Source organism: Coturnix japonica, unplaced genomic scaffold, assembly GCF_054131305.1.
Source record: "Coturnix japonica strain WE unplaced genomic scaffold, WE-NBRP24 Scf195, whole genome shotgun sequence".
Taxonomy (NCBI): domain Eukaryota; kingdom Metazoa; phylum Chordata; class Aves; order Galliformes; family Phasianidae; genus Coturnix; species Coturnix japonica.
In genome coordinates, this window is record NW_028189098.1 from 20,896 (window position 1) to 44,149 (window position 23,254).

General features: G+C 54.6%; 1 protein-coding gene across 1 annotated transcript in view; it reads right to left on the reverse strand.

Moving 5' to 3' along the window:
• The window catches only part of LOC146750995 (putative aarF domain-containing protein kinase 5), a gene marked incomplete at its 3' end in the record, with an annotated part of 38,251 nt that extends 16,032 nt beyond the window's left edge, over window positions 1-22,219 (reverse strand). Inside the window, 4 exon segments of the mRNA XM_085535847.1 lie at window positions 476-559; window positions 8,141-8,272; window positions 12,711-12,824; window positions 22,007-22,219. Coding sequence (XP_085391973.1) covers window positions 476-559; window positions 8,141-8,272; window positions 12,711-12,824; window positions 22,007-22,132 — 456 coding nt within the window.
• Window positions 22,220-23,254: the final 1,035 nt, after the last annotated feature.

The window sequence follows — 23,254 nt, forward strand, 5'->3', positions numbered from 1 at the left end:
GACCCCATACAGCCCCATATTGACCCCATACAGCCCCATATTGACCCCATACAGCCCCATACTGACCCCATACAGCCCCATATTGACCCCATACAGCCCCATACTGACCCCATACAGCCCCATATTGACCCCATTCAGCCCCATATTGACCCCATACAGCCCCATATTGACCCCATACAGCCCCATACTGACCCCATACAGCCCCATATTGACCCCATTCAGCCCCATATTGACCCCATTCAGCCCCATATTGACCCCATTCAGCCCCATACACCCCATACAGCCCCATATTGACTCCATACAGCCCCATACTGACCCCATACAGCCCCATACTGACCCCATACAGCCCCATACTGACCCCATACAGCCCCATATTGACCCCATAGAGCCCCATACTGACCCCATACGGCCCCATACAGCCCCATATTGACCCCATACTGACCCCATACAGCCCCATATGTTCCCATACACTCACATCCGCTGGCTGCAGTCCCTGCTGTCGGATCCCCTCCAAGTTGGTGATTTTGCAGCCCTCACAGAAGTCGGCGGTCAGCACCCGCTGCACAATGGGGGCAATGGGGTCAATAGGGACAATGGGGACATTTGGTACAATGGGGTCAATGGGGTCAATAGGGACAATGGGGACAATGGGGTCAATGGGGGCAATGGAGACAATGGGGACATTGGGGTCAATGGGGACATTGGGGACAATGGGGTCAATAGGGACAATGGGGGCAATGGGGATAATGGGGACAATGGGGTCAATAGGGACAATGGGGAAAATGGGGACATTGGGGGCAATGGGGACAATGGGGGCATTGGGGACAATGGGGACAATGGGGACAAGGGGGGCAATGGGGACAATGGGGTCAATAGGGACAATGGGGACAATGGGGACAATGGGGTCAATGGGGTCAATAGGGACAATGGGGACAATGGGGACAATGGGGTCAATGGGGTCAATGGGGACAATGGGGACAATGGGGTCAATAGGGACAATGGGGGCAATGGGGATAATGGGGACAATGGGGACAATGGGGTCAATGGGGTCAATGGGGACAATGGGGACAATGGGGTCAATAGGGACAATGGGGCAATGGGGACAATGGGGACAATGGGGTAAATGGGGACATTGGGGGCAATGGGGACAATGGGGGCATTGGGGACAATGGGGACAATGGGGACAATGGGGACAAGGGGGGCAATGGGGACAATGGGGTCAATGGGGACAATGGGGATAATGGGGACAAGGGGGGCAATGGGGACAATGGGGTCAATAGGGACAATGGGGACAATGGGGACAATGGGGGCATTGGGGACAATGGGGACAATGGGGACAATGGGGACAAGGGGGGCAATGGGGACAATGGGGTCAATGGGGACAATGGGGATAATGGGGTCAATGGGGACAATGGGGACAATGGGGACAATGGGGACAATGGGGACAATGGGGACATTGGGGTCAATAGGGACAATGGGGTCAATGGGGACAATGGGGACATTGGGGTCAATAGGGACAATGGGGACAATGGGGACAATGGGGACAATGGGGTCAATGGGGTCAATGGGGACAATGGGGACAGTGGGGTCAATAGGGACAATGGGGACATTGGGGTCAATGGGGACATTGGGGTCAATGGGGACAATGGGGACAATGGGGACAATGGGGACAATGGGGACAATGGGGACAATGGGGACAGTGGGGTCAATAGGGACAATGGGGGCAATGGGGATAATGGGGACAATGGGGTCAATAGGGACAATGGGGCAATGGGGACAATGGGGACAATGGGGTAAATGGGGACATTGGGGGCAATGGGGACAATGGGGACAATGGGGTCAATGGGGTCAATGGGGGCAATGGGGACAATGGGGACAATGGGGACAATGGGGACAAGGGGGGCAATGGGGACAATGGGGTCAATGGGGACAATGGGGATAATGGGGACAATGGGGACAATGGGGACAATGGGGACAATGGGGTCAATAGGGACAATGGGGACAATGGGGACAATGGGGTCAATGGGGACAATGGGGACAATGGGGACATTGGGGTCAATAGGGACAATGGGGACAATGGGGACAATGGGGTCAATGGGGACAATGGGGTCAATAGGGACAATGGGGTCAATGGGGACAATGGGGACAAGGGGGTCAATGGGGACAATGGGGACATTGGGGTCAATAGGGACAATGGGGACATTGGGGTCAATAGGGACAATGGGGACAATGGGGACAATGGGGTCAATGGGGACAATGGGGACAAGGGGGTCAATGGGGACAATGGGGACAAGGGGGTCAATGGGGACAATGGGGACATTGGGGTCAATGGGGACAATGGGGACATTGGGGTCAATAGGGACAATGGGGACAATGGGGACAATGGGGACAATGGGGACATTGGGGTCAATGGGGACAATGGGGACATTGGGGTCAATGGGGACAATGGGGATAATGGGGTCAATAGGGACAATGGGGACAATGGGGACATTGGGGTCAATGGGGGCAATGGGGACAATGGGGTCAATAGGGACAATGGGGACAATGGGGACATTGGGGTCAATGGGGGCAATGGGGACAATGGGGACAATGGGGACAAGGGGGGAGCCCCCATAGCACCCATTGCCCCCCATTACACCCATAGCTCCCATCACCCCATTACCCCATTACCCCATTAACCCCATTACCCCCCATAACCCTATTACCCCCAATCACCCCATTACCCCCATTACCCCATTAGCCCCCCATTACCCCCATTCGCCCCCCTCGCCCCATTACCCCCCATCACCCCATTACCCCCCATCACCCCATAGCCCCCCATTACCCCATTAACCCCATAGCTCCCATTACCCCATTACCCCCATTACCTCATTAGCCCCCATTGCCTCCCATTACCCCCATTATCCCATTAACCCCATTACCCTCCATAACCCTATTACCCCCAATCACCCCATTACCCCCATTAACCCCATCACCCCATTACTGCCATTACCCCATTAGCCCCCCATAACCCCCATTACCCCCATTACCCCCCATAGCCCTCCATAACCCCCATTACCCCCATTACCCCCCATAGCCCCCCATAACCCCCATTACCCCCCATAGCCCCCCATAACCCCCATTACCCCCATTACCCCCCATAACCCCATTAACCCCATCACACCATCACCCCATTACCCCCATCACCCCCATTACACCCCATTACCCCCATTACCCCATTACTCCCCATAGCCCCCCATAGCCCCCCATAACCCCCCATCATCCCATAGCCCCCCATTACCCCATTACCCATCACCCCATTACCCCCCATTACCCCCTATCACCTCATAGCCCCCCATAGCCCCCCATAACCCCATTACCCCCCATTACCCCCATTACCCCCATCACCCCATTACCCCCATTACCCCTCTACCCCCCCATCACCCCATTACCCCCCTCACCCCATTACCCCCATTTACCCCATAACCCCATTAGCTCCCATCACCCCATTACCCCCCCTTGCCCCATTACCCCCATCACCCCATTACCCCCATCACCCCATTACCCCCCATTACCCCCCATCACCCCATTACCCCCCATCATTCCATTACCCCCATTACCCCATTACCCCCCATAGCCTCCCATAACCCCCCCATCACCCCATTACCCCCATTACCCCCATTACCCCATTACCCCCATTACCCCCCATTACCCCATTACCCCCATTACCCCCCATTACCCCATTACCCCCATTACCCCCCATTACCCCATTACCCCCATTACCCCCCATTACCCCATTACCCCCATTACCCCCCATTACCCCATTACCCCATTACCCCCATTACCCCCATCACCCCATTACCCCCATTACCCCCCATTACCCCATTACCCCCATTACCCCCATTACCCCATTACCCCCATTACCCCCCATTACCCCATTACCCCCATTACCCCCATCACCCCATTACCCCCATCACCCCATTACCCCCCATTACCCCCATCACCCCATTACCCCATATCCCCCCATAGCCCCCCATCACCCCATCACCCCATTACCCCATATCCCCCCATAGCCCCCCATTACCCCCCATTACCCCCTATCACCTCATAGCCCCCATTACCCCCCATCACCCCATTACCCCCCATCATTCCATTACCCCCATTACCCCATTACCCCCCATAGCCTCCCATAACCCCCCCATCACCCCATTACCCCCATTACCCCCATCACCCCATTACCCCCATTACCCCCATCACCCCATTACCCCCATTACCCCCCATTACCCCATTACCCCCATCACCCCATTACCCCCCATTACCCCCCATCACCCCATTACCCCCATCACCCCACTACCCCCCATTACCCCCCATCACCCCATTACCCCCCATTACCCCCATCACCCCATTACCCCCCCTCGTCCCATTACCCCCATTACCCCCCATCACCCCCCATTACCCCCATCACCCCATTACCCCCATCACCCCATTACCCCCCATTACCCCATTACCCCCATCACCCCATCACCCCCCATTATCCCCATTACCCCATTACCCCCCTCACCCCATTACCCCCATCACCCCATTACCCCCATCACCCCATTACCCCATTACCCCCCATAGCCCCCCATAGCACCCCATTACACCCCATCATCCCATAGCCCCCCATCACCCCATAGCCCCCCATTACCCCATTACCCATCACCCCATTACCCCCATCACCCCATTACCCCCATTACCCCATTACACCCCATTACACCCCATTACCCCCCATTACCCCCATTACCCCATTACCCCCCATCACCCCATAGCCCCCCATTACCCCATCACCCCATTACCCCCATTACCCCATTACCCCATATCCCCCCATAGCCCCCTATTACCCCATTACACCCCATTACACCCCATTACCCCCCATTACCCCCATTACCCCCCATCACCCCATAGCCCCCCATTACCCCATCACCCCATAGCCCCCCATAACCCCATCACCCCATAGCCCCCCATTACCCCATCACCCCATTACCCCATAGCCCCCCATTTACCCCCCACTACCCCATAGCCCCCCATTACCCCATCACCCCATAGCCCCCCATAACCCCATCACCCCATAGCCCCCCATTACCCCATCACCCCATTACCCCATAGCCCCCCATTTACCCCCCACTACCCCATAGCCCCCCATTACCCCATCACCCCATAGCCCCCCATAACCCCATCACCCCATAGCCCCCCATAACCCCATCACCCCATAGCCCCCCATAACCCCATCACCCCATAGCCCCCCATTACCCCATCACCCCATTACCCCATAGCCCCCCATTTACCCCCCACTACCCCATAGCCCCCCATAACCCCATGGCCCCCCATTACCCCATTACCCCCCATTACCCCATAGCCCCCCATTACCCCATTACCCCATAGCCCCCCATAGCCCATTACCCCCCATCACCCCATAGCCCCCCATTACCCCATCACCCCATTTCCCCATAGCCCCCCATAGCCCCCCATCACCCCATCACCCCATTACCCCATAGCCCCCCATAGCCTCCCATTACCCCCCACTACCCCATAGCCCCCCATAGCCCATTACCCCCCATTACCCCCCATAGCCCCCCATTACCCTATCACCCCATTACCCCGTAGCCCCCCATAGCCTCCCATTACCCCCCACTACCCCATAGCCCCCCATAACCCCATAGCCCCCCATTACCCCATAGCCCCCCATTACCCCATCACCCCATTACCCCATAGCCCCCCATAGCCCCCCATTACCCCATATCCCCCCATAACCCCATTACCCCCCATTACCCCCCATCACCTCATAGCCCCCCATAGCCCCCCATAACCCCATTACCCCCCATTACCCCAAATCCCCACATAGCCCCCAATTACCCCATTACCCCCCATCACCTCATTACCCCCATTACCCCATTACCCCATAGCCCCCCATAGCCCCCCATTACCGCATTACCCCGCATAGCCCCCCATTACCCCATCACCCCATTACCCCATAGCCCCCCATAGCCCCCCATAACCCCCATTACCCCATATCCCCCCATAGCCCCCCATTACCCCATCACCCCATTATCCCCATATCTCCCCATAACCCCATTACCCCCCATTACCCCATAGCCCCCCATAACCCCCCATTACCCCCCATTACCCCATATCCCCCCTAGCCCCCCATTACCCCATCACCCCATTACCCCATAGCCCCCCATAGCCCCCCATCACCCCATCACCCCATTACCCCATAGCCCCCCATAACCCCCATAACCCCCATTACCCCCATAGCCCCATAGCCCCCCATAGCCCCCCATAACCCCCATTACCCCCATAGCCCCCCATTACCCCCCATTACCCTCCATCACCCCATAGCCCCCCATAGCCCCCCATAACCCCATTACCCCCCATTACCCCATATGCCCCCATAGCCCCCCATAACCCCATAGCTCCCCATTACCCCATATCCCCCCATAGCCCCCCATTACCCCCCATTACCCCCCATCACCTCATAGCCCCCCATAGCCCCCCATAACCCCATTACCCCCCCATTACCCCATATCCCCCCATAGCCCCCCATTACCCTATCACCCCATTACCCCATAGCCCCCCATAGCCCCCCATTACCCCATCACCCCATTACCCCATAGCCCCCCATCACCCCATCACTCCATTACCCCATATCCCCCCATAGCCCCCCATTACCCCCCATTACCCCCCATCACCTCATAGCCCCCCATAGCCCCCCATAACCCCATTACCCCCCATTACCCCATATCCCCCCATAGCCCCCAATTACCCCATTACCCCCCATCACCCCATTACCCCCATTACCCCATTACCCCATAGCCCCCCATAGCCCCCCATTACCGCATTACCCCCCATAGCCCCCCATTACCCCATCACCCCATTACCCCATAGCCCCCCATAGCCCCCCATCACCCCATCACCCCATTACCCCATAGCCCCCCATAGCCCCCCATCACCCCATCACCCCATTACCCCATATCCCCCCATAGCCCCCCATTACCCCCCATTACCCCCCATCACTCCATAGCCCCCCATAGCCCCCCATAACCCCCATTACCCCCATAGCCCCCTATTACCCCCCATTACCCTCCATCACCCCATATCCCCCCATAGCCCCCCATCACCCCATCACCCCATTACCCCATAGCCCCCCATAGCCCCCCATTACCCCATCACCCCATTACCCCATATCCCCCCATAACCCCCATAACCCCCATAACCCCCATAGCCCCCCATAGCCCCCCATAACCCCCATTACCCCCATAGCTCCCCATAGCCCCCCATAGCCCCCATTACCCCCATAGCCCCATAGCCCCCCATAGCCCCCCATAACCCCCATTACCCCCATAGCCCCCCATTACCCCCCATTACCCTCCATCACCCCATAGCCCCCCATAGCCCCCCATAACCCCATTACCCCCCATCACCCCATTACCCCCATTACCCCATTACCCCATAGCCCCCCATAGCCCCCCATTACTGCATTACCCCCCATAGCCCCCCATTACCCCATCACCCCATTACCCCATAGCCCTCCATAGCCCCCCATCACCCCATCACCCCATTACCCCATAGCCCCCCATAGCCCCCCATCACCCCATCACCCCATTACCCCATATCCCCCCATAGCCCCCCATTACCCCCCATTACCCCCCATTACCCCCCATCACCCCATAGCCCCCCATAACCCCCATAACCCCCATTACCCCCATAGCCCCCCATAGCCCCCCATAGCCCCCATTACCCCCATAGCCCCATAGCCCCCCATAACCCCCATTACCCCCATAGCCCCCCATTACCCCCCATTACCCCCCATTACCCCATAGCCCCCCATAGCCCCCCATAACCCCATTACCCCCCATCACCCCATATCCCCCCATAGCCCCCCATAACCCCATTACCCCCCATTACCCCATATCCCCCCATAGCCCCCCATTACCCCATAGCCCCCCATAGCCCCCCATTACCCCATCACCCCATTATCCCCATAGCCCCCCATAGCCCCCCATTACCCCATATCCCCCCATAGCCCCCCATTACCCCCCATTACCCCATATGCCCCCATAGCCCCCCATAACCCCATAGCCCCCCATTACCCCATAGCCCCCCATAGCCCCCCATTACCCACCTTGCTGCACAGCTCCCAATGGACCTTTGGTACGACGACGAAGTCAAATTGCTGCAGGTCGCGGGCGCATCGTTCCGAGTTACGACCCTCGTGTTCAAAGTCCAGCTCCTGGATCAGCGTCCCACGGAGATCCTGGGGTAAATGGGGATGTATGGGGCTCTATGGGGTCAATATGGGGCTCTATGGGGCCGTATAGGACTGTATGGGGCTGTATGGGGCTGTATGGGACTGTATGGGGCTGTATGGGGCTGTATGGGACTGTATGGGGCTGTATGGGGCTGTATGGGACTGTATGGGGCTGTATGGGGCTGTATGGGGCTGTATGGGACTGTATGGGGCTGTATGGGGCTGTATGGGGCTGTATGGGGTCAATATGGGGCTCTATGGGGCCGTATAGGACTGTATGGGGCTGTATGGGACTGTATGGGGCTGTATGGGGATTGTATGGGGCTGTATGGGACTGTATGGGACTGTATGGGGCTGTATGGGGCTGTATGGGACTGTATGGGACTGTATGGGGCTGTATGGGGCTGTATGGGACTGTATGGGACTGTATGGGGCTGTATGGGACTGTATGGGACTGTATGGGGCTGTATGGGGCTGTATGGGGCTGTATGGGACTGTATGGGGCTGTATGGGGCTGTATGGGGCCCTATGGGGCTGTATGGGGTCAATATGGGGTTGTATGGGGCTGTATGGGGCTGTATGGGACTGTATGGGGACTATATGGGGCTTTATGGGGACTGGATACATGGCTGTTGGGACCTGCCTGATGCAGGGGGAGGAGGTCACCTATAGGGGCAGGGTGAGCTATGGGTCAATATGGGGCTGTATGGGGCTGTATGGGGATTGTATGGGGCTGTATGGGACTGTATGGGGCTGTATGAGGCTGTATGGGGTGTATGGGGCTGTATGGGGATTGTATGGGGCTGTATGGGGATTGTATGGGGCTGTATGGGACTGTATGGGGCTGTATGAGGCTGTATGAAGTGTATGGGACTGTATGGGGCTGTATGGGGATTGTATGGGGCTGTATGGGACTGTATGGGGCTGTATGGGGATTGTATGGGGCTGTATGGGGCTGTATGGGGCTGTATGGGACTGTATGGGGCTGTATGGGGCTGTATGGGGCCCTATGGGGCTGTATGGGGTCAATATGGGGCTGTATGGGGCTCTATGGGGTCAATATGGGGCTGTATGGGACTGTATGGGGAATGTATGGGGCTGTACGCAGCTGTATGGAGCAGTATGGAGTTCCACGGAGGTCCTGGGGTAAAAGGGGGACATATGGGGTCAATATGGGGCTGTATGGGGTCAATATGGGGCTCTATGGGGCCGTATAGGACTGTATGGGGCTGTATGGGACTGTATGGGACTGTATGGGGTCAATATGGGGCTGTATGGGGCTGTATGGGGCCCTATGGGGCCCTATGGGGCTGTATGGGGTCAGTATGGGGCTGTATGGGGTCAATATGGGGCTCTATGGGGCTGTATGGGGCTGTACGCAGCTGTATGGAGCAGTATGGAGTTCCACGGAGATCCTGGGGTAAAAGGGGGACATATGGGGTCAATATGGGGCTGTATGGGGTCAATGTGGGGCTCTATGGGGCCGTATAGGACTGTATGGGGCTGTATGGGACTGTATGGGACTATGGGATTGTATGGGGTGTAAAGGGAATGTATGGGGCTGTATGGGGCTGTATGGTGCTGTATGGGACTATGGGATTGTATGGGGTGTAAAGGGAATGTATGGGGCTGTATGGGGCTGTATGGGGCTGTATGGGACTGTATGGGACTGTATGGGGTCAATATGGGGCTGTATGGGGCTGTATGGGGCTGTATGGGGTCAATATGGGGCTGTATGGGACTTTATGGGGGCTGTATTGGGATGTATGGGACTGTATGGGACTGTATGGAGCAGTATAGAGTTCCATGGAGGTCCTGGGATAAATGGGGACATATGGGGTCAATATCGGGCTGTATGGGACTGTATGGGGTCAATATTGGGATGTATGGGACTGGATGTGGTCAATATGGGACTGTATGGGACTGTATGGGGTCAATATAGGGCTGTATGGGGTCAATATGGGGCTGTATGGGACTGTATGGGGTCAATATGGGGCTGTACCGGACTGTATGGGGTCAATACAGGGCTGTATGGGACTGTATAGGGTCAATATAGGGCTGTATGGGGTCAATATGGGGCTGTATGGGACTGTATGGGGTCAATATAGGGCTGTATGGGACTGTATAGGGTCAATATAGGGCTGTATGGGGTCAATATGGGGCTGTATGGGACTGTATGGGGTCAATACAGGGCTGTATGGGACTGTATAGGGTCAATATAGGGCTGTATGGGGTCAATATGGGGCTATATTGGACTGTATGGGGCTGTATGGGGCAGTATGGAGCTGTATAGGGACTGTATGGGGCCATATGGGCTCTATGTGGCTGTAAGGGGTCACTATGGGGCCGTATAGACCTGCAGCACCCAGCTGAATGCGAAGCTGGGGTGCATGAACTCTATGGGGCTCTATGGGGCTGTATGGGGCTCTATGGGGCTGTATGGGGCTGTATGGGGCTCTATGGGGCTCTATGGGGTTCTATGGGGCTCTATGGGGCTCTATGGGTCTCTATGGGGCTCTATGGGGCGCTATGGGGCCATACCGACCTGCAGCACCCAGCTGAATGCGAAGCTGGGGTGCATGAACTCTATGGGGCTCTATGGGGCTGTATGGGGCTGTATGGGCTCTATGGGGCTGTATGGGGCTGTATGGGACTGTATGGGGCTCTATGGGGCCGTATGAGGCTGTATGGCCCTATATTGCCCACCTGCAGCACCCAGCTGAATGCAAAGATGGGGTGCATGAACTCTATGGGGCTCTATGGGGCTGTATGGGGCTGTATGGGGCTGTATGGGGCTGTATGGGGCTGTATGGGGTCAGTATGGGGCTGTATGGGGCTGTATGGGGTCACTATGGGGCTGTATGGGGCTGTATGGGGCTCTATGGGACTGTATGGGCTCTATGGGGCTGTATAGGACTGTATGGGGCTCTATAGGGTCACTATGGGGCTGTATAGACCTGCAGCACCCAGCTGAATGCGAAGCTGGGGTGCATGAACTCTATGGGGCTGTATGGGGCTGTATGGGCTCTATGGGGCCGTATGGGGCTCTATGGGGCTCTATGGGTCTCTATGGGGCTCTATGGGGCCGTGCAGACCTGCAGCACCCAGCTGAAGGCGAAGTTGGAGTGCATGAACTCTATGGGGCTCTATGGGGCTCTATGGGGCTGTATGGGCTCTATGGGGCTGTATGGGGCTGTATGGGACTGTATGGGCTCTATGGGGCTGTATAGGACTGTATGGGGCTCTATAGGGTCACTATGGGGCCGTATAGACCTGCGGCACCCAGCTGAATGCGAAGCTGGGGTGCATGAACTCTATGGGGCTCTATGGGGCTCTATGGGGCTGTATGGGGCTGTATGGGCTCTATGGGGCCGTATGGGGCTGTATGGGCTCTATGGGGCTCTATGGGGCTCTATGGGGCAGTATAGACCTGCAGCACCAGCTGAATGCGAAGCTGGGGTGCATGAACTCTATGGGGCTCTATGGGGCTGTATGGGGCTGTATGGGCTCTATGGGGCCGTATGGGGCTCTATGGGACTGTATGGGCTCTATGGGGCTGTATAGGACTGTATGGGGCTCTATAGGGTCACTATGGGGCCGTATAGACCTGCGGCACCCAGCTGAATGCGAAGCTGGGGTGCATGAACTCTATGGGGCTCTATGGGGCTCTATGGGGCTGTATGGGGCTGTATGGGCTCTATGGGGCCGTATGGGGCTGTATGGGCTCTATGGGGCTCTATGGGGCTCTATGGGGCAGTATAGACCTGCAGCACCAGCTGAATGCGAAGCTGGGGTGCATGAACTCTATGGGGCTCTATGGGGCTGTATGGGGCTGTATGGGCTCTATGGGGCCGTATGGGGCTCTATGGGACTGTATGGGCTCTATGGGGCTGTATAGGACTGTATGGGGCTCTATAGGGTCACTATGGGGCCGTATAGACCTGCGGCACCCAGCTGAATGCGAAGCTGGGGTGCATGAACTCTATGGGGCTCTATGGGGCTCTATGGGGCTGTATGGGGCTGTATGGGCTCTATGGGGCCGTATGGGGCTGTATGGGCTCTATGGGGCTCTATGGGGCTCTATGGGGCAGTACAAACCTGCAGCACCAGCTGAACGCGAAGCTGGGGTGCATGAACTCTATGGGGCTCTATGGGGCTGTATGGGGCTGTATGGGCTCTATGGGGCCGTATGGGGCTGTATGGGCTCTATGGGTCTCTATGGGTCTCTATGGGGCTCTATGGGTCTCTATGGGTCTCTATGGGTCTCTATGGGTCTCTATGGGGCTCTATGGGGCTCTATGGGTCTCTATGGGGCTCTATGGGTCTCTATGGGTCTCTATGGGTCCCTATGGGTCGCTATGGGGCTCTATGGGTCTCTATGGGGCTCTATGGGTCTCTATGGGTCTCTATGGGTCCCTATGGGTCGCTATGGGGCCGTACAGACCTGCAGCACCCAGCTGAAGCCGAAGTTGGGGTGCATGAACTCGATGATTCGCAGCAGCAGCTCCAGCGTCCGCATGTCGCCAGCAAAACGATCCCGGAGGTCGATGTGCTGAACCTATAGACCCCCATATCACTCCCCCATGTCACATACACCCCATGTCACATACACCCCATGTCACATACATGTCACATACACCCCATGTCACATACACCCCATGTCACATACACCCCATGTCACATACATGTCACATACACCCCATGTCACATACACCCCCCATGTCACATACACCCCATGTCACATACACCCCATGTCACATACATGTCACATACATGTCACATACACCCCATGTCACATACACCCCATGTCACATACATACACCCCATGTCACATACACCCCATGTCACATACATGTCACATACACCCCATGTCACATACATGTCACATACATGTCACATACACCCCATGTCACATACACCCCATGTCACATACATGTCACATACACCCCATGTCACATACACCCCATGTCACATACACCCCATGTCACATACATGTCACATACACCCCATGTCACATACACCCCCCATGTCACATACACCCCATGTCACATACACCCCATGTCACATACATGTCACATACATGTCACATACACCCCATGTCACATACACCCCATGTCACATACATACACCCCATGTCACATACACCCCATGTCACATACATGTCACATACACCCCATGTCACATACATGTCACATACATGTCACATACACCCCATGTCACATACACCCCATGTCACATACATGTCACATACACCCCATGTCACATACACCCCATGTCACATACACCCCCCATGTCACATACACCCCATGTCACATACACCCCATGTCACATACATGTCACATACATGTCACATACACCCCATGTCACATACATGTCACATACATGTCACATACACCCCATGTCACATACACCCCATGTCACATACATACACCCCATGTCACATACACCCCATGTCACATACATGTCACATACACCCCATGTCACATACATGTCACATACACCCCATGTCACATACACCCCATGTCACATACACCCCATGTCACATACATGTCACATACATGTCACATACACCCCATGTCACATACATGTCACATACACCCCATGTCACATACACCCCCCATGTCACATACACCCCATGTCACATACATGTCACATACATGTCACATACACCCCATGTCACATACATACACCCCATGTCACATACACCCCATGTCACATACATGTCACATACACCCCATGTCACATACACCCCATGTCACATACATGTCACATACACCCCATGTCACATACACCCCATGTCACATACATGTCACATACACCCCATGTCACATACACCCCATGTCACATACACCCCATGTCACATACATGTCACATACACCCCATGTCACATACATGTCACATACACCCCATGTCACATACACCCCATGTCACATACATGTCACATACACCCCCATGTCACATACATGTCACATACACCCCATGTCACATACATGTCACATACATGTCACATACACCCCATGTCACATACACCCCATGTCACATACACCCCATGTCACATACATGTCACATACATGTCACATACCACCCCATGTCACATACACCCCATGTCACATACATACACCCCATGTCACATACACCCCATGTCACATACATGTCACATACACCCCATGTCACATACATGTCACATACACCCCATGTCACATACATGTCACATACACCCCATGTCACATACACCCCATGTCACATACATACACCCCATGTCACATACACCCCATGTCACATACATGTCACATACACCCCATGTCACATACACCCCATGTCACATACATGTCACATACACCCCATGTCACATACACCCCATGTCACATACACCCCATGTCACATACACCCCATGTCACATACACCCCATGTCACATACACCCCATGTCACATACATGTCACATACACCCCATGTCACATACATGTCACATACACCCCATGTCACATACACCCCATGTCACATACACCCCATGTCACATACACCCCATGTCACATACATGTCACATACATGTCACATACACCCCATGTCACATACACCCCATGTCACATACATGTCACATACACCCCATGTCACATACATGTCACATACACCCCATGTCACATACATGTCACATACATGTCACATACACCCCATGTCACATACATGTCACATACACCCCATGTCACATACACCCCATGTCACATACACCCCATGTCACATACATGTCACATACACCCCATGTCACATACATGTCACATACACCCCATGTCACATACACCCCCCATGTCACATACACCCCATGTCACATACATGTCACATACATGTCACATACACCCCATGTCACATACATACACCCCATGTCACATACACCCCATGTCACATACATGTCACATACACCCCATGTCACATACACCCCATGTCACATACATGTCACATACACCCCATGTCACATACACCCCATGTCACATACATGTCACATACACCCATGTCACATACACCCCATGTCACATACATGTCACATACACCCCATGTCACATACACCCCCATGTCACATACATGTCACATACACCCCATGTCACATACACCCCATGTCACATACACCCCATGTCACATACACCCCATGTCACATACATGTCACATACACCCCATGTCACATACACCCCATGTCACATACATGTCACATACACCCCATGTCACATACATGTCACATACACCCCCATGTCACATACACCCCATGTCACATACATGTCACATACACCCCCATGTCACATACATGTCACATACACCCCATGTCACATACACCCCATGTCACATACACCCCATGTCACATACACCCCATGTCACATACATGTCACATACACCCCATGTCACATACACCCCATGTCACATACATGTCACATACACCCCATGTCACATACATGTCACATACACCCCATGTCACATACACCCCATGTCACATACATGTCACATACACCCCCATGTCACATACATGTCACATACACCCCATGTCACATACACCCCATGTCACATACACCCCATGTCACATACATGTCACATACACCCCATGTCACATACACCCCATGTCACATACATACACCCCATGTCACATACACCCCATGTCACATACATGTCACATACACCCCATGTCACATACACCCCATGTCACATACATGTCACATACACCCCATGTCACATACACCCCATGTCACATACACCCCATGTCACATACACCCCATGTCACATACATGTCACATACACCCCCATGTCACATACACCCCATGTCACATACACCCCATGTCACATACACCCCATGTCACATACATGTCACATACACCCCATGTCACATACATGTCACATACACCCCATGTCACATACACCCCATGTCACATACACCCCATGTCACACACATGTCACATACACCCCATGTCACATACACCCCATGTCACATACATGTCACATACACCCCATGTCACATACACCCCATGTCACATACACCCCATGTCACATACACCCCATGTCACATACACCCCATGTCACATACACCCCATGTCACATACATGTCACATATACCCCATGTCACATACATGTCACATACATGTCACATACATGTCACATACACCCCATGTCACATACATGTCACATACACCCCATGTCACATACACCCCATGTCACATACATGTCACATACACCCCATGTCACATACACCCCATGTCACATACACCCCATGTCACATACATGTCACATACACCCCATGTCACATACATGTCACATACACCCCATGTCACATACATGTCACATACACCCCATGTCACATACACCCCATGTCACATACACCCCATGTCACATACATGTCACATACACCCCATGTCACATACATGTCACATACATGTCACATACACCCCATGTCACATACACCCCATGTCACATACATGTCACATACACCCCCATGTCACATACATGTCACATACACCCCATGTCACATACACCCCATGTCACATACATGTCACATACACCCCATGTCACATACACCCCATGTCACATACACCCCATGTCACATACACCCCATGTCACATACATGTCACATACACCCCATGTCACATACATGTCACATACACCCCATGTCACATACATGTCACATACAGCCCCATGTCACATACACCCCATGTCACATACATGTCACATACACCCCATGTCACATACACCCCATGTCACATACACCCCATGTCACATACATGTCACATACACCCCATGTCACATAAATGTCACATACATGTCACATACACCCCATGTCACATACACCCCATGTCACATACATGTCACATACACCCCCATGTCACATACATGTCACATACACCCCATGTCACATACACCCCATGTCACATACATGTCACATACACCCCATGTCACATACACCCCATGTCACATACATGTCACATACACCCCATGTCACATACACCCCATGTCACATACATGTCACATACACCCCATGTCACATACACCCCATGTCACATACATGTCACATACACCCCATGTCACATACACCCCATGTCACATACACCCCATGTCACATACACCCCATGTCACATACATGTCACATACACCCCATGTCACATACATGTCACATACACCCCATGTCACATACATGTCACATACAGCCCCATGTCACATACACCCCATGTCACATACATGTCACATACACCCCATGTCACATACACCCCATGTCACATACACCCCATGTCACATACATGTCACATACACCCCATGTCACATACATGTCACATACATGTCACATACACCCCATGTCACATACACCCCATGTCACATACATGTCACATACACCCCCATGTCACATACATGTCACATACACCCCATGTCACATACACCCCATGTCACATACATGTCACATACACCCCATGTCACATACACCCCATGTCACATACATGTCACATACACCCCATGTCACATACACCCCATGTCACATACATGTCACATACACCCCATGTCACATACACCCCATGTCACATACATGTCACATACACCCCATGTCACATACACCCCATGTCACATACACCCCATGTCACATACATGTCACATACACCCCATGTCACATACATGTCACATACACCCCATGTCACATACACCCCATGTCACATACATGTCACATACACCCCATGTCACATACACCCCCCATGTCACCCCCCCATGTCACCCCCCCATGTTAATCCCCCCCCATGTCACCCCCCATGTTAACCCCCCTCCCCATGTTAACACCGCCCCCCATATCACCCCCCCCATGTCACCCCCCCCATATTAATCCCCCCCCATGTCACCCCCCATGTTAACCCCCCCACATGTTAACCCCCCCATGTTAACCCCCCCTCGTGCCACCCCCCCCATGTCCCCCCCCCCATGTTACCCCCCCCCATGTTAACCCGCCCCCCATATCACCCCCCCCATGTCACCCCCCACCCATGTTAACCCCCTCCCCATGTTAACACCGCCCCCCATGTCCCCCCCCCATGTTAACCCCCCCCTCGTGCCACCCCCCCCATGTCACCCCCCTCCCCATGTCCCCCCCCCCACTTGTAACCCCCCCAATATCACCTCCCCCCCCATGTCACCCCCCCATGTCACCTACCAACCCCCCTGTCACCCCCCCCACTGTCACCCCCCTTCTACCCATATAATCCCCCCATTCTCCCCCTATTGCCCCCCAATCTCCCCCCAATATCCCCCCAATGTCCCCCCTTACTCCCCATATGATCCCCTATTCAATACCCCCCATGTACCCCCCATTCCCCCCATATTCTCCCCCCATATCACCCCATATCCCCAATATCTCCCCCCATATCCCCCATATCTCCCCATATCCCCCCATATCTCCCCATATCCCCCTATATCCCCCCATATCCCCCCAATCTCCCCCTTAGCCCCCCATATCACCCCCATATCCCCCCATATCACCCCCATATCCCCCCATATCTCTCCCCATATCTCCTCCATATCCCCCATATCCCCCTATATTCCCCATATCTCCCCCCATATCTCCCCATATCCCCTCCATATCCCCCTATATCCCCTATATCCCCCCATATCCCCCCATATCCCCCATATCCCCCCATATCCCCCCCATATCCCCCCATATCCCCCCATATCCCCAATATCTCCCCCCATATCCCCTATATCCCCTATATCCCCCCATATCCCCCCATATCCCCTCCATATCCCCCTATATCCCACCATATCCCCCCATATCCCCCTATATCCCCCCATATCCCCCCATATCCTCCCATATCACCCCATATCCCCCCATATCCCCCCTATATCCCCCCATATCACCCCATATACCCCAATTCCCCCCATATCTCCCCATATCCCCCTATATCCCCCCATATCCCCCCGTATCTCCCCATATCCCACCATACCCCCCCACATACCCCCATATCTGCCCTTAATGACCCCATATCCCCCCATATCTCCCCCCATATCCCCCCATATCCCCCCATATCACCCCATATCCCCCCATATCTCCCCCCATATCCCTCCATATCCCCCATATCCCCCCATATCTCCCCCAATATACCCCCATATCCCCCCATATCACCCCATATCCCCCCATATCTCCCCATATCTCCCCATATCCCCCCATATCACCCCATATCCCCCCATATCCCCCCATATCTCCCCATATCCCCCCATATCCCCCCATATCCCTCCATATCCCCCATATCCCCGCATATCCCCCCCTATCTCCCCCATATCCCCCCATATCCCTTCATATCTCCCCATATCCCCCATATCCCCCCCTATATCCCCCATATCCTCCCCTATATCCCCCCATATCCCCCCCATATCACCCCATATAACCCCATATCCCCCATATCCCCCATATCCCCCCATATCCCCCCATATCCCCCCCATATCACCCCATATCCCCCATATCCCCCATATCTCCCCATATCCCCCTATATCCCCCCATATCCCCCCATATCCCCCCCTATATCCCCCCATATCCCCCCATATCCCCCTATATCCCGCCCTATATTGCCCCATATCTTTCCATATCCCCCCATATCCCCCCATATCCCCCCATATCCCCCCATATCCCCCCCATATCACCCCATATCCCCCATATCCCCCATATCCCCCCATATCCCTCCATATCTCCCCATATCCCCTCCATATCCCCCCATATCCCACCATATCCCCCCCATATCACCCCATATCCCCCCTATATCCCCCTATATCCCCCCATATCCCCCCATATCCCCCCATATCCCCCTATATCCCCCCATATCCCCCTATATCACCCCATATCATCCAATATTACCCTATACCCACCCTATATCCCCCCATGTCCCCCCATATCCCCCATATCCCCCCCATATCTCCCCCAATATACCCCCATATCCCCCCCTATCTCCCCCATATCCCCCCATATCCCCCCATATCTCCCCATATCCCCCCATATCCCCCCATATCCCCCCCATATCACCCCATATAACCCCATATCCCCCATATCCCCCATATCCCCCCATATCCCCCCATATCTCCCCATATCCCCCCATATCTCCCCCATATCCCCCCATATCCCCCCATATCCCTTCATATCTCCCCATATCCCCCCATATCCCCCCCCTATATCCCCCATATCCTCCCCTATATCCCCCCATACCCCCCCATATCACCCCATATAACCCCATATCCCCCATATCCCCCCATATCCCCCCATATCCCCCCATATCCCCCCATATCCCCCCCATATCACCCCATATCCCCCATATCCCCCATATCCCCCCATATCCCCCCATATCTCCCCATATCCCCTCCATATCCCCCCATATCCCACCATATCCCCCCCATATCACCCCATATCCCCCTATATCCCCCTATATCCCCCCATATCCCCCCATATCCCCCATATCCCCCCCTATATCCCCCCATATCCCCCCATATCCCCCTATATCCCCCTATATCACCCCATATCATCCAATATTACCCTATACCCACCCTATATCCCCCCATGTCCCCCCATATCCCCCATATCCCCCCATATCTCCCCCAATATACCCCCATATCCCCCCCTATCTCCCCCATATCCCACCATATCCCCCCCATATCACCCCATATCCCCCCTATATCCCCCTATATCCCCCCATATCCCCCCATATCCCCCATATCCCCCCATATCCCCCTATATCACCCCATATCATCCAATATTACCCTATACCCACCCTATATCCCCCCATATCCCCCCATATCTCCCCATATCCCCCCATATCCCCCCATATCCCCCCATATCTCCCCATATCCCCCCATATCCCCCCATATCCCCCCATATCCCCCCATATCCCCCATATCCCCCCCTATATCCCCCCATATCCCCCCATATCCCCCATATCCCCCTATATCCCCCCATATCCCCCCATATCTCCCCCATATCCCCCCATATCACCCCCATATCCCCCCATATCATCCCATATTACCCTATACACACCCTATGTCCCCCATATCCCCCCATATCCCCCTATATGCCGCCCTATATTGCCCCATATCTTTCCATATCCCCCCATTTCCCCCATATCCCCCCATATCCCCCCATTTCCCCCCCTATATCCCCCATATCCTCCCCTATATCCCCCCATATCCCCCCATATCCCCCCCATATCCCCCCATATCCCCCCCATATCCCCCCATATCCCCCCATATCCCCCATATCCCCCCATATCCCCCCATATCCCCCCCATATCACCCCATATCACCCCCATATCCCCCCCATATCCCCCCATATCCCCCCATATCACCCCCATATCCCCCCATATCTCCCCCCATATCTCCTCCATATCCCCCATATCCCCCTATATCCCCCATATCTCCCCCCATATCTCCCCATATCCCCTCCATATCCCCCCATATCCCCTATATCCCCCCCATATCCCCCCATATCCCCCATATCCCCAATATCTCCCCCCATATCCCCCATATCCCCTATATCCCCCCATATCCCCCTATATCACCCCATATCATCCAATATTACCCTATACCCACCCTATATCCCCCCATATCCCCCATATCCCCCCATATACCCCATATCCCCCCATATCCCCCCATATCCCCCCATATCCCCCCATATCCCCCATATCTCCCCCATATCCCCCATATCCCCCCCATATCCCCCATATCCCCCCATATCCCCCCCTATATCCCCCATCTCCCCCCACCTTCACAGCCACCCTGGTGCCGTCCCTTAGCGTTGCTCTGTGCACCTGGGCCAGGCTGGCGGCTGCCACGGGCTCGTAGTCAAAGTCCAGGAACAAAGAAGAGGCCGGAGAATGGAAATCCTCCATGAACAGCTCGTCAACCTGATATAGGGGGGAATAGGGGATAATAGGGGGTGATATGGGGTGATATAGGGTGGGAATAGGATCATATGGGGTGATATGGGGTGATATGGGGGGATATGGGGGGATATGGGGTGATATGGGGTGATATGGGGTGATATGGGGGGATATGGGGGGATATGGGGGGATATGGGGGGTATGGGGTGATATGGGGTGATAAGGGGGTGATATTGGGTGATATGGGGTGATATGGGGGGGATATGGGGGAATATGGGGGGATATGGGGGGTATGGGGGGATATGGGGTGATATGGGGGGATATGGGGGGGATATGGGGGGATATAGGGTGATATGGGGGGATATGGGGGGATATGGGGGGATATGGGGGGATATGGGGGTGATATGGGGTGATATGGGGGGATATGGGGGGATATGGGGTGATATGGGGGGATATGGGGTGATAAGGGGGTGATATGGGGGTGATATTGGGTGATATGGGGTGATATGGGGTGATAGAGGGTGATAAGGGGGTGATATGGGGGGATATGGGGTGATATGAGGGGGATATAGGGTGATATGGGATGATATGGGGGGATATGGGGGGATATGGGGGGATATGGGGGGTATGGGGGGATATGGGGGTGATATGACGGTGATATGGGGTGATATGGGGTGATAAGGGGGTGATATGGGGTGATATGGGGTGATAAGGGGGTGATATGGGGTGATATGGGGGGGATATGGGGGGATATGGGGTGATATGGGGTGATATGGGGGGATATGAGGTGATATGGGGTGATATGGGGGGATATGGGGGGATATGGGGTGATATGGGGTGATATGGGGGGATATGGGGGGATATGGGGGGATATGGGGGGATATGGGGTGATAAGGGGGTGATATGGGGGGATATGGGAGGATATGGGGTGATAAGGGGGTGATATGGGGTGATATGGGGGGATATGGGGGTGATATGGGGTGATATGGGGTGATATAGGGTGGGAATAGGATAATAGGGGGTGATATGGGGGGTATGGGGGGATATGGGGGGATATGGGGGGATATGGGGGATATGGGGTGATATGGGGGGGATATGGGGGGGAAATGGGGTGATATGGGGGGATATGGG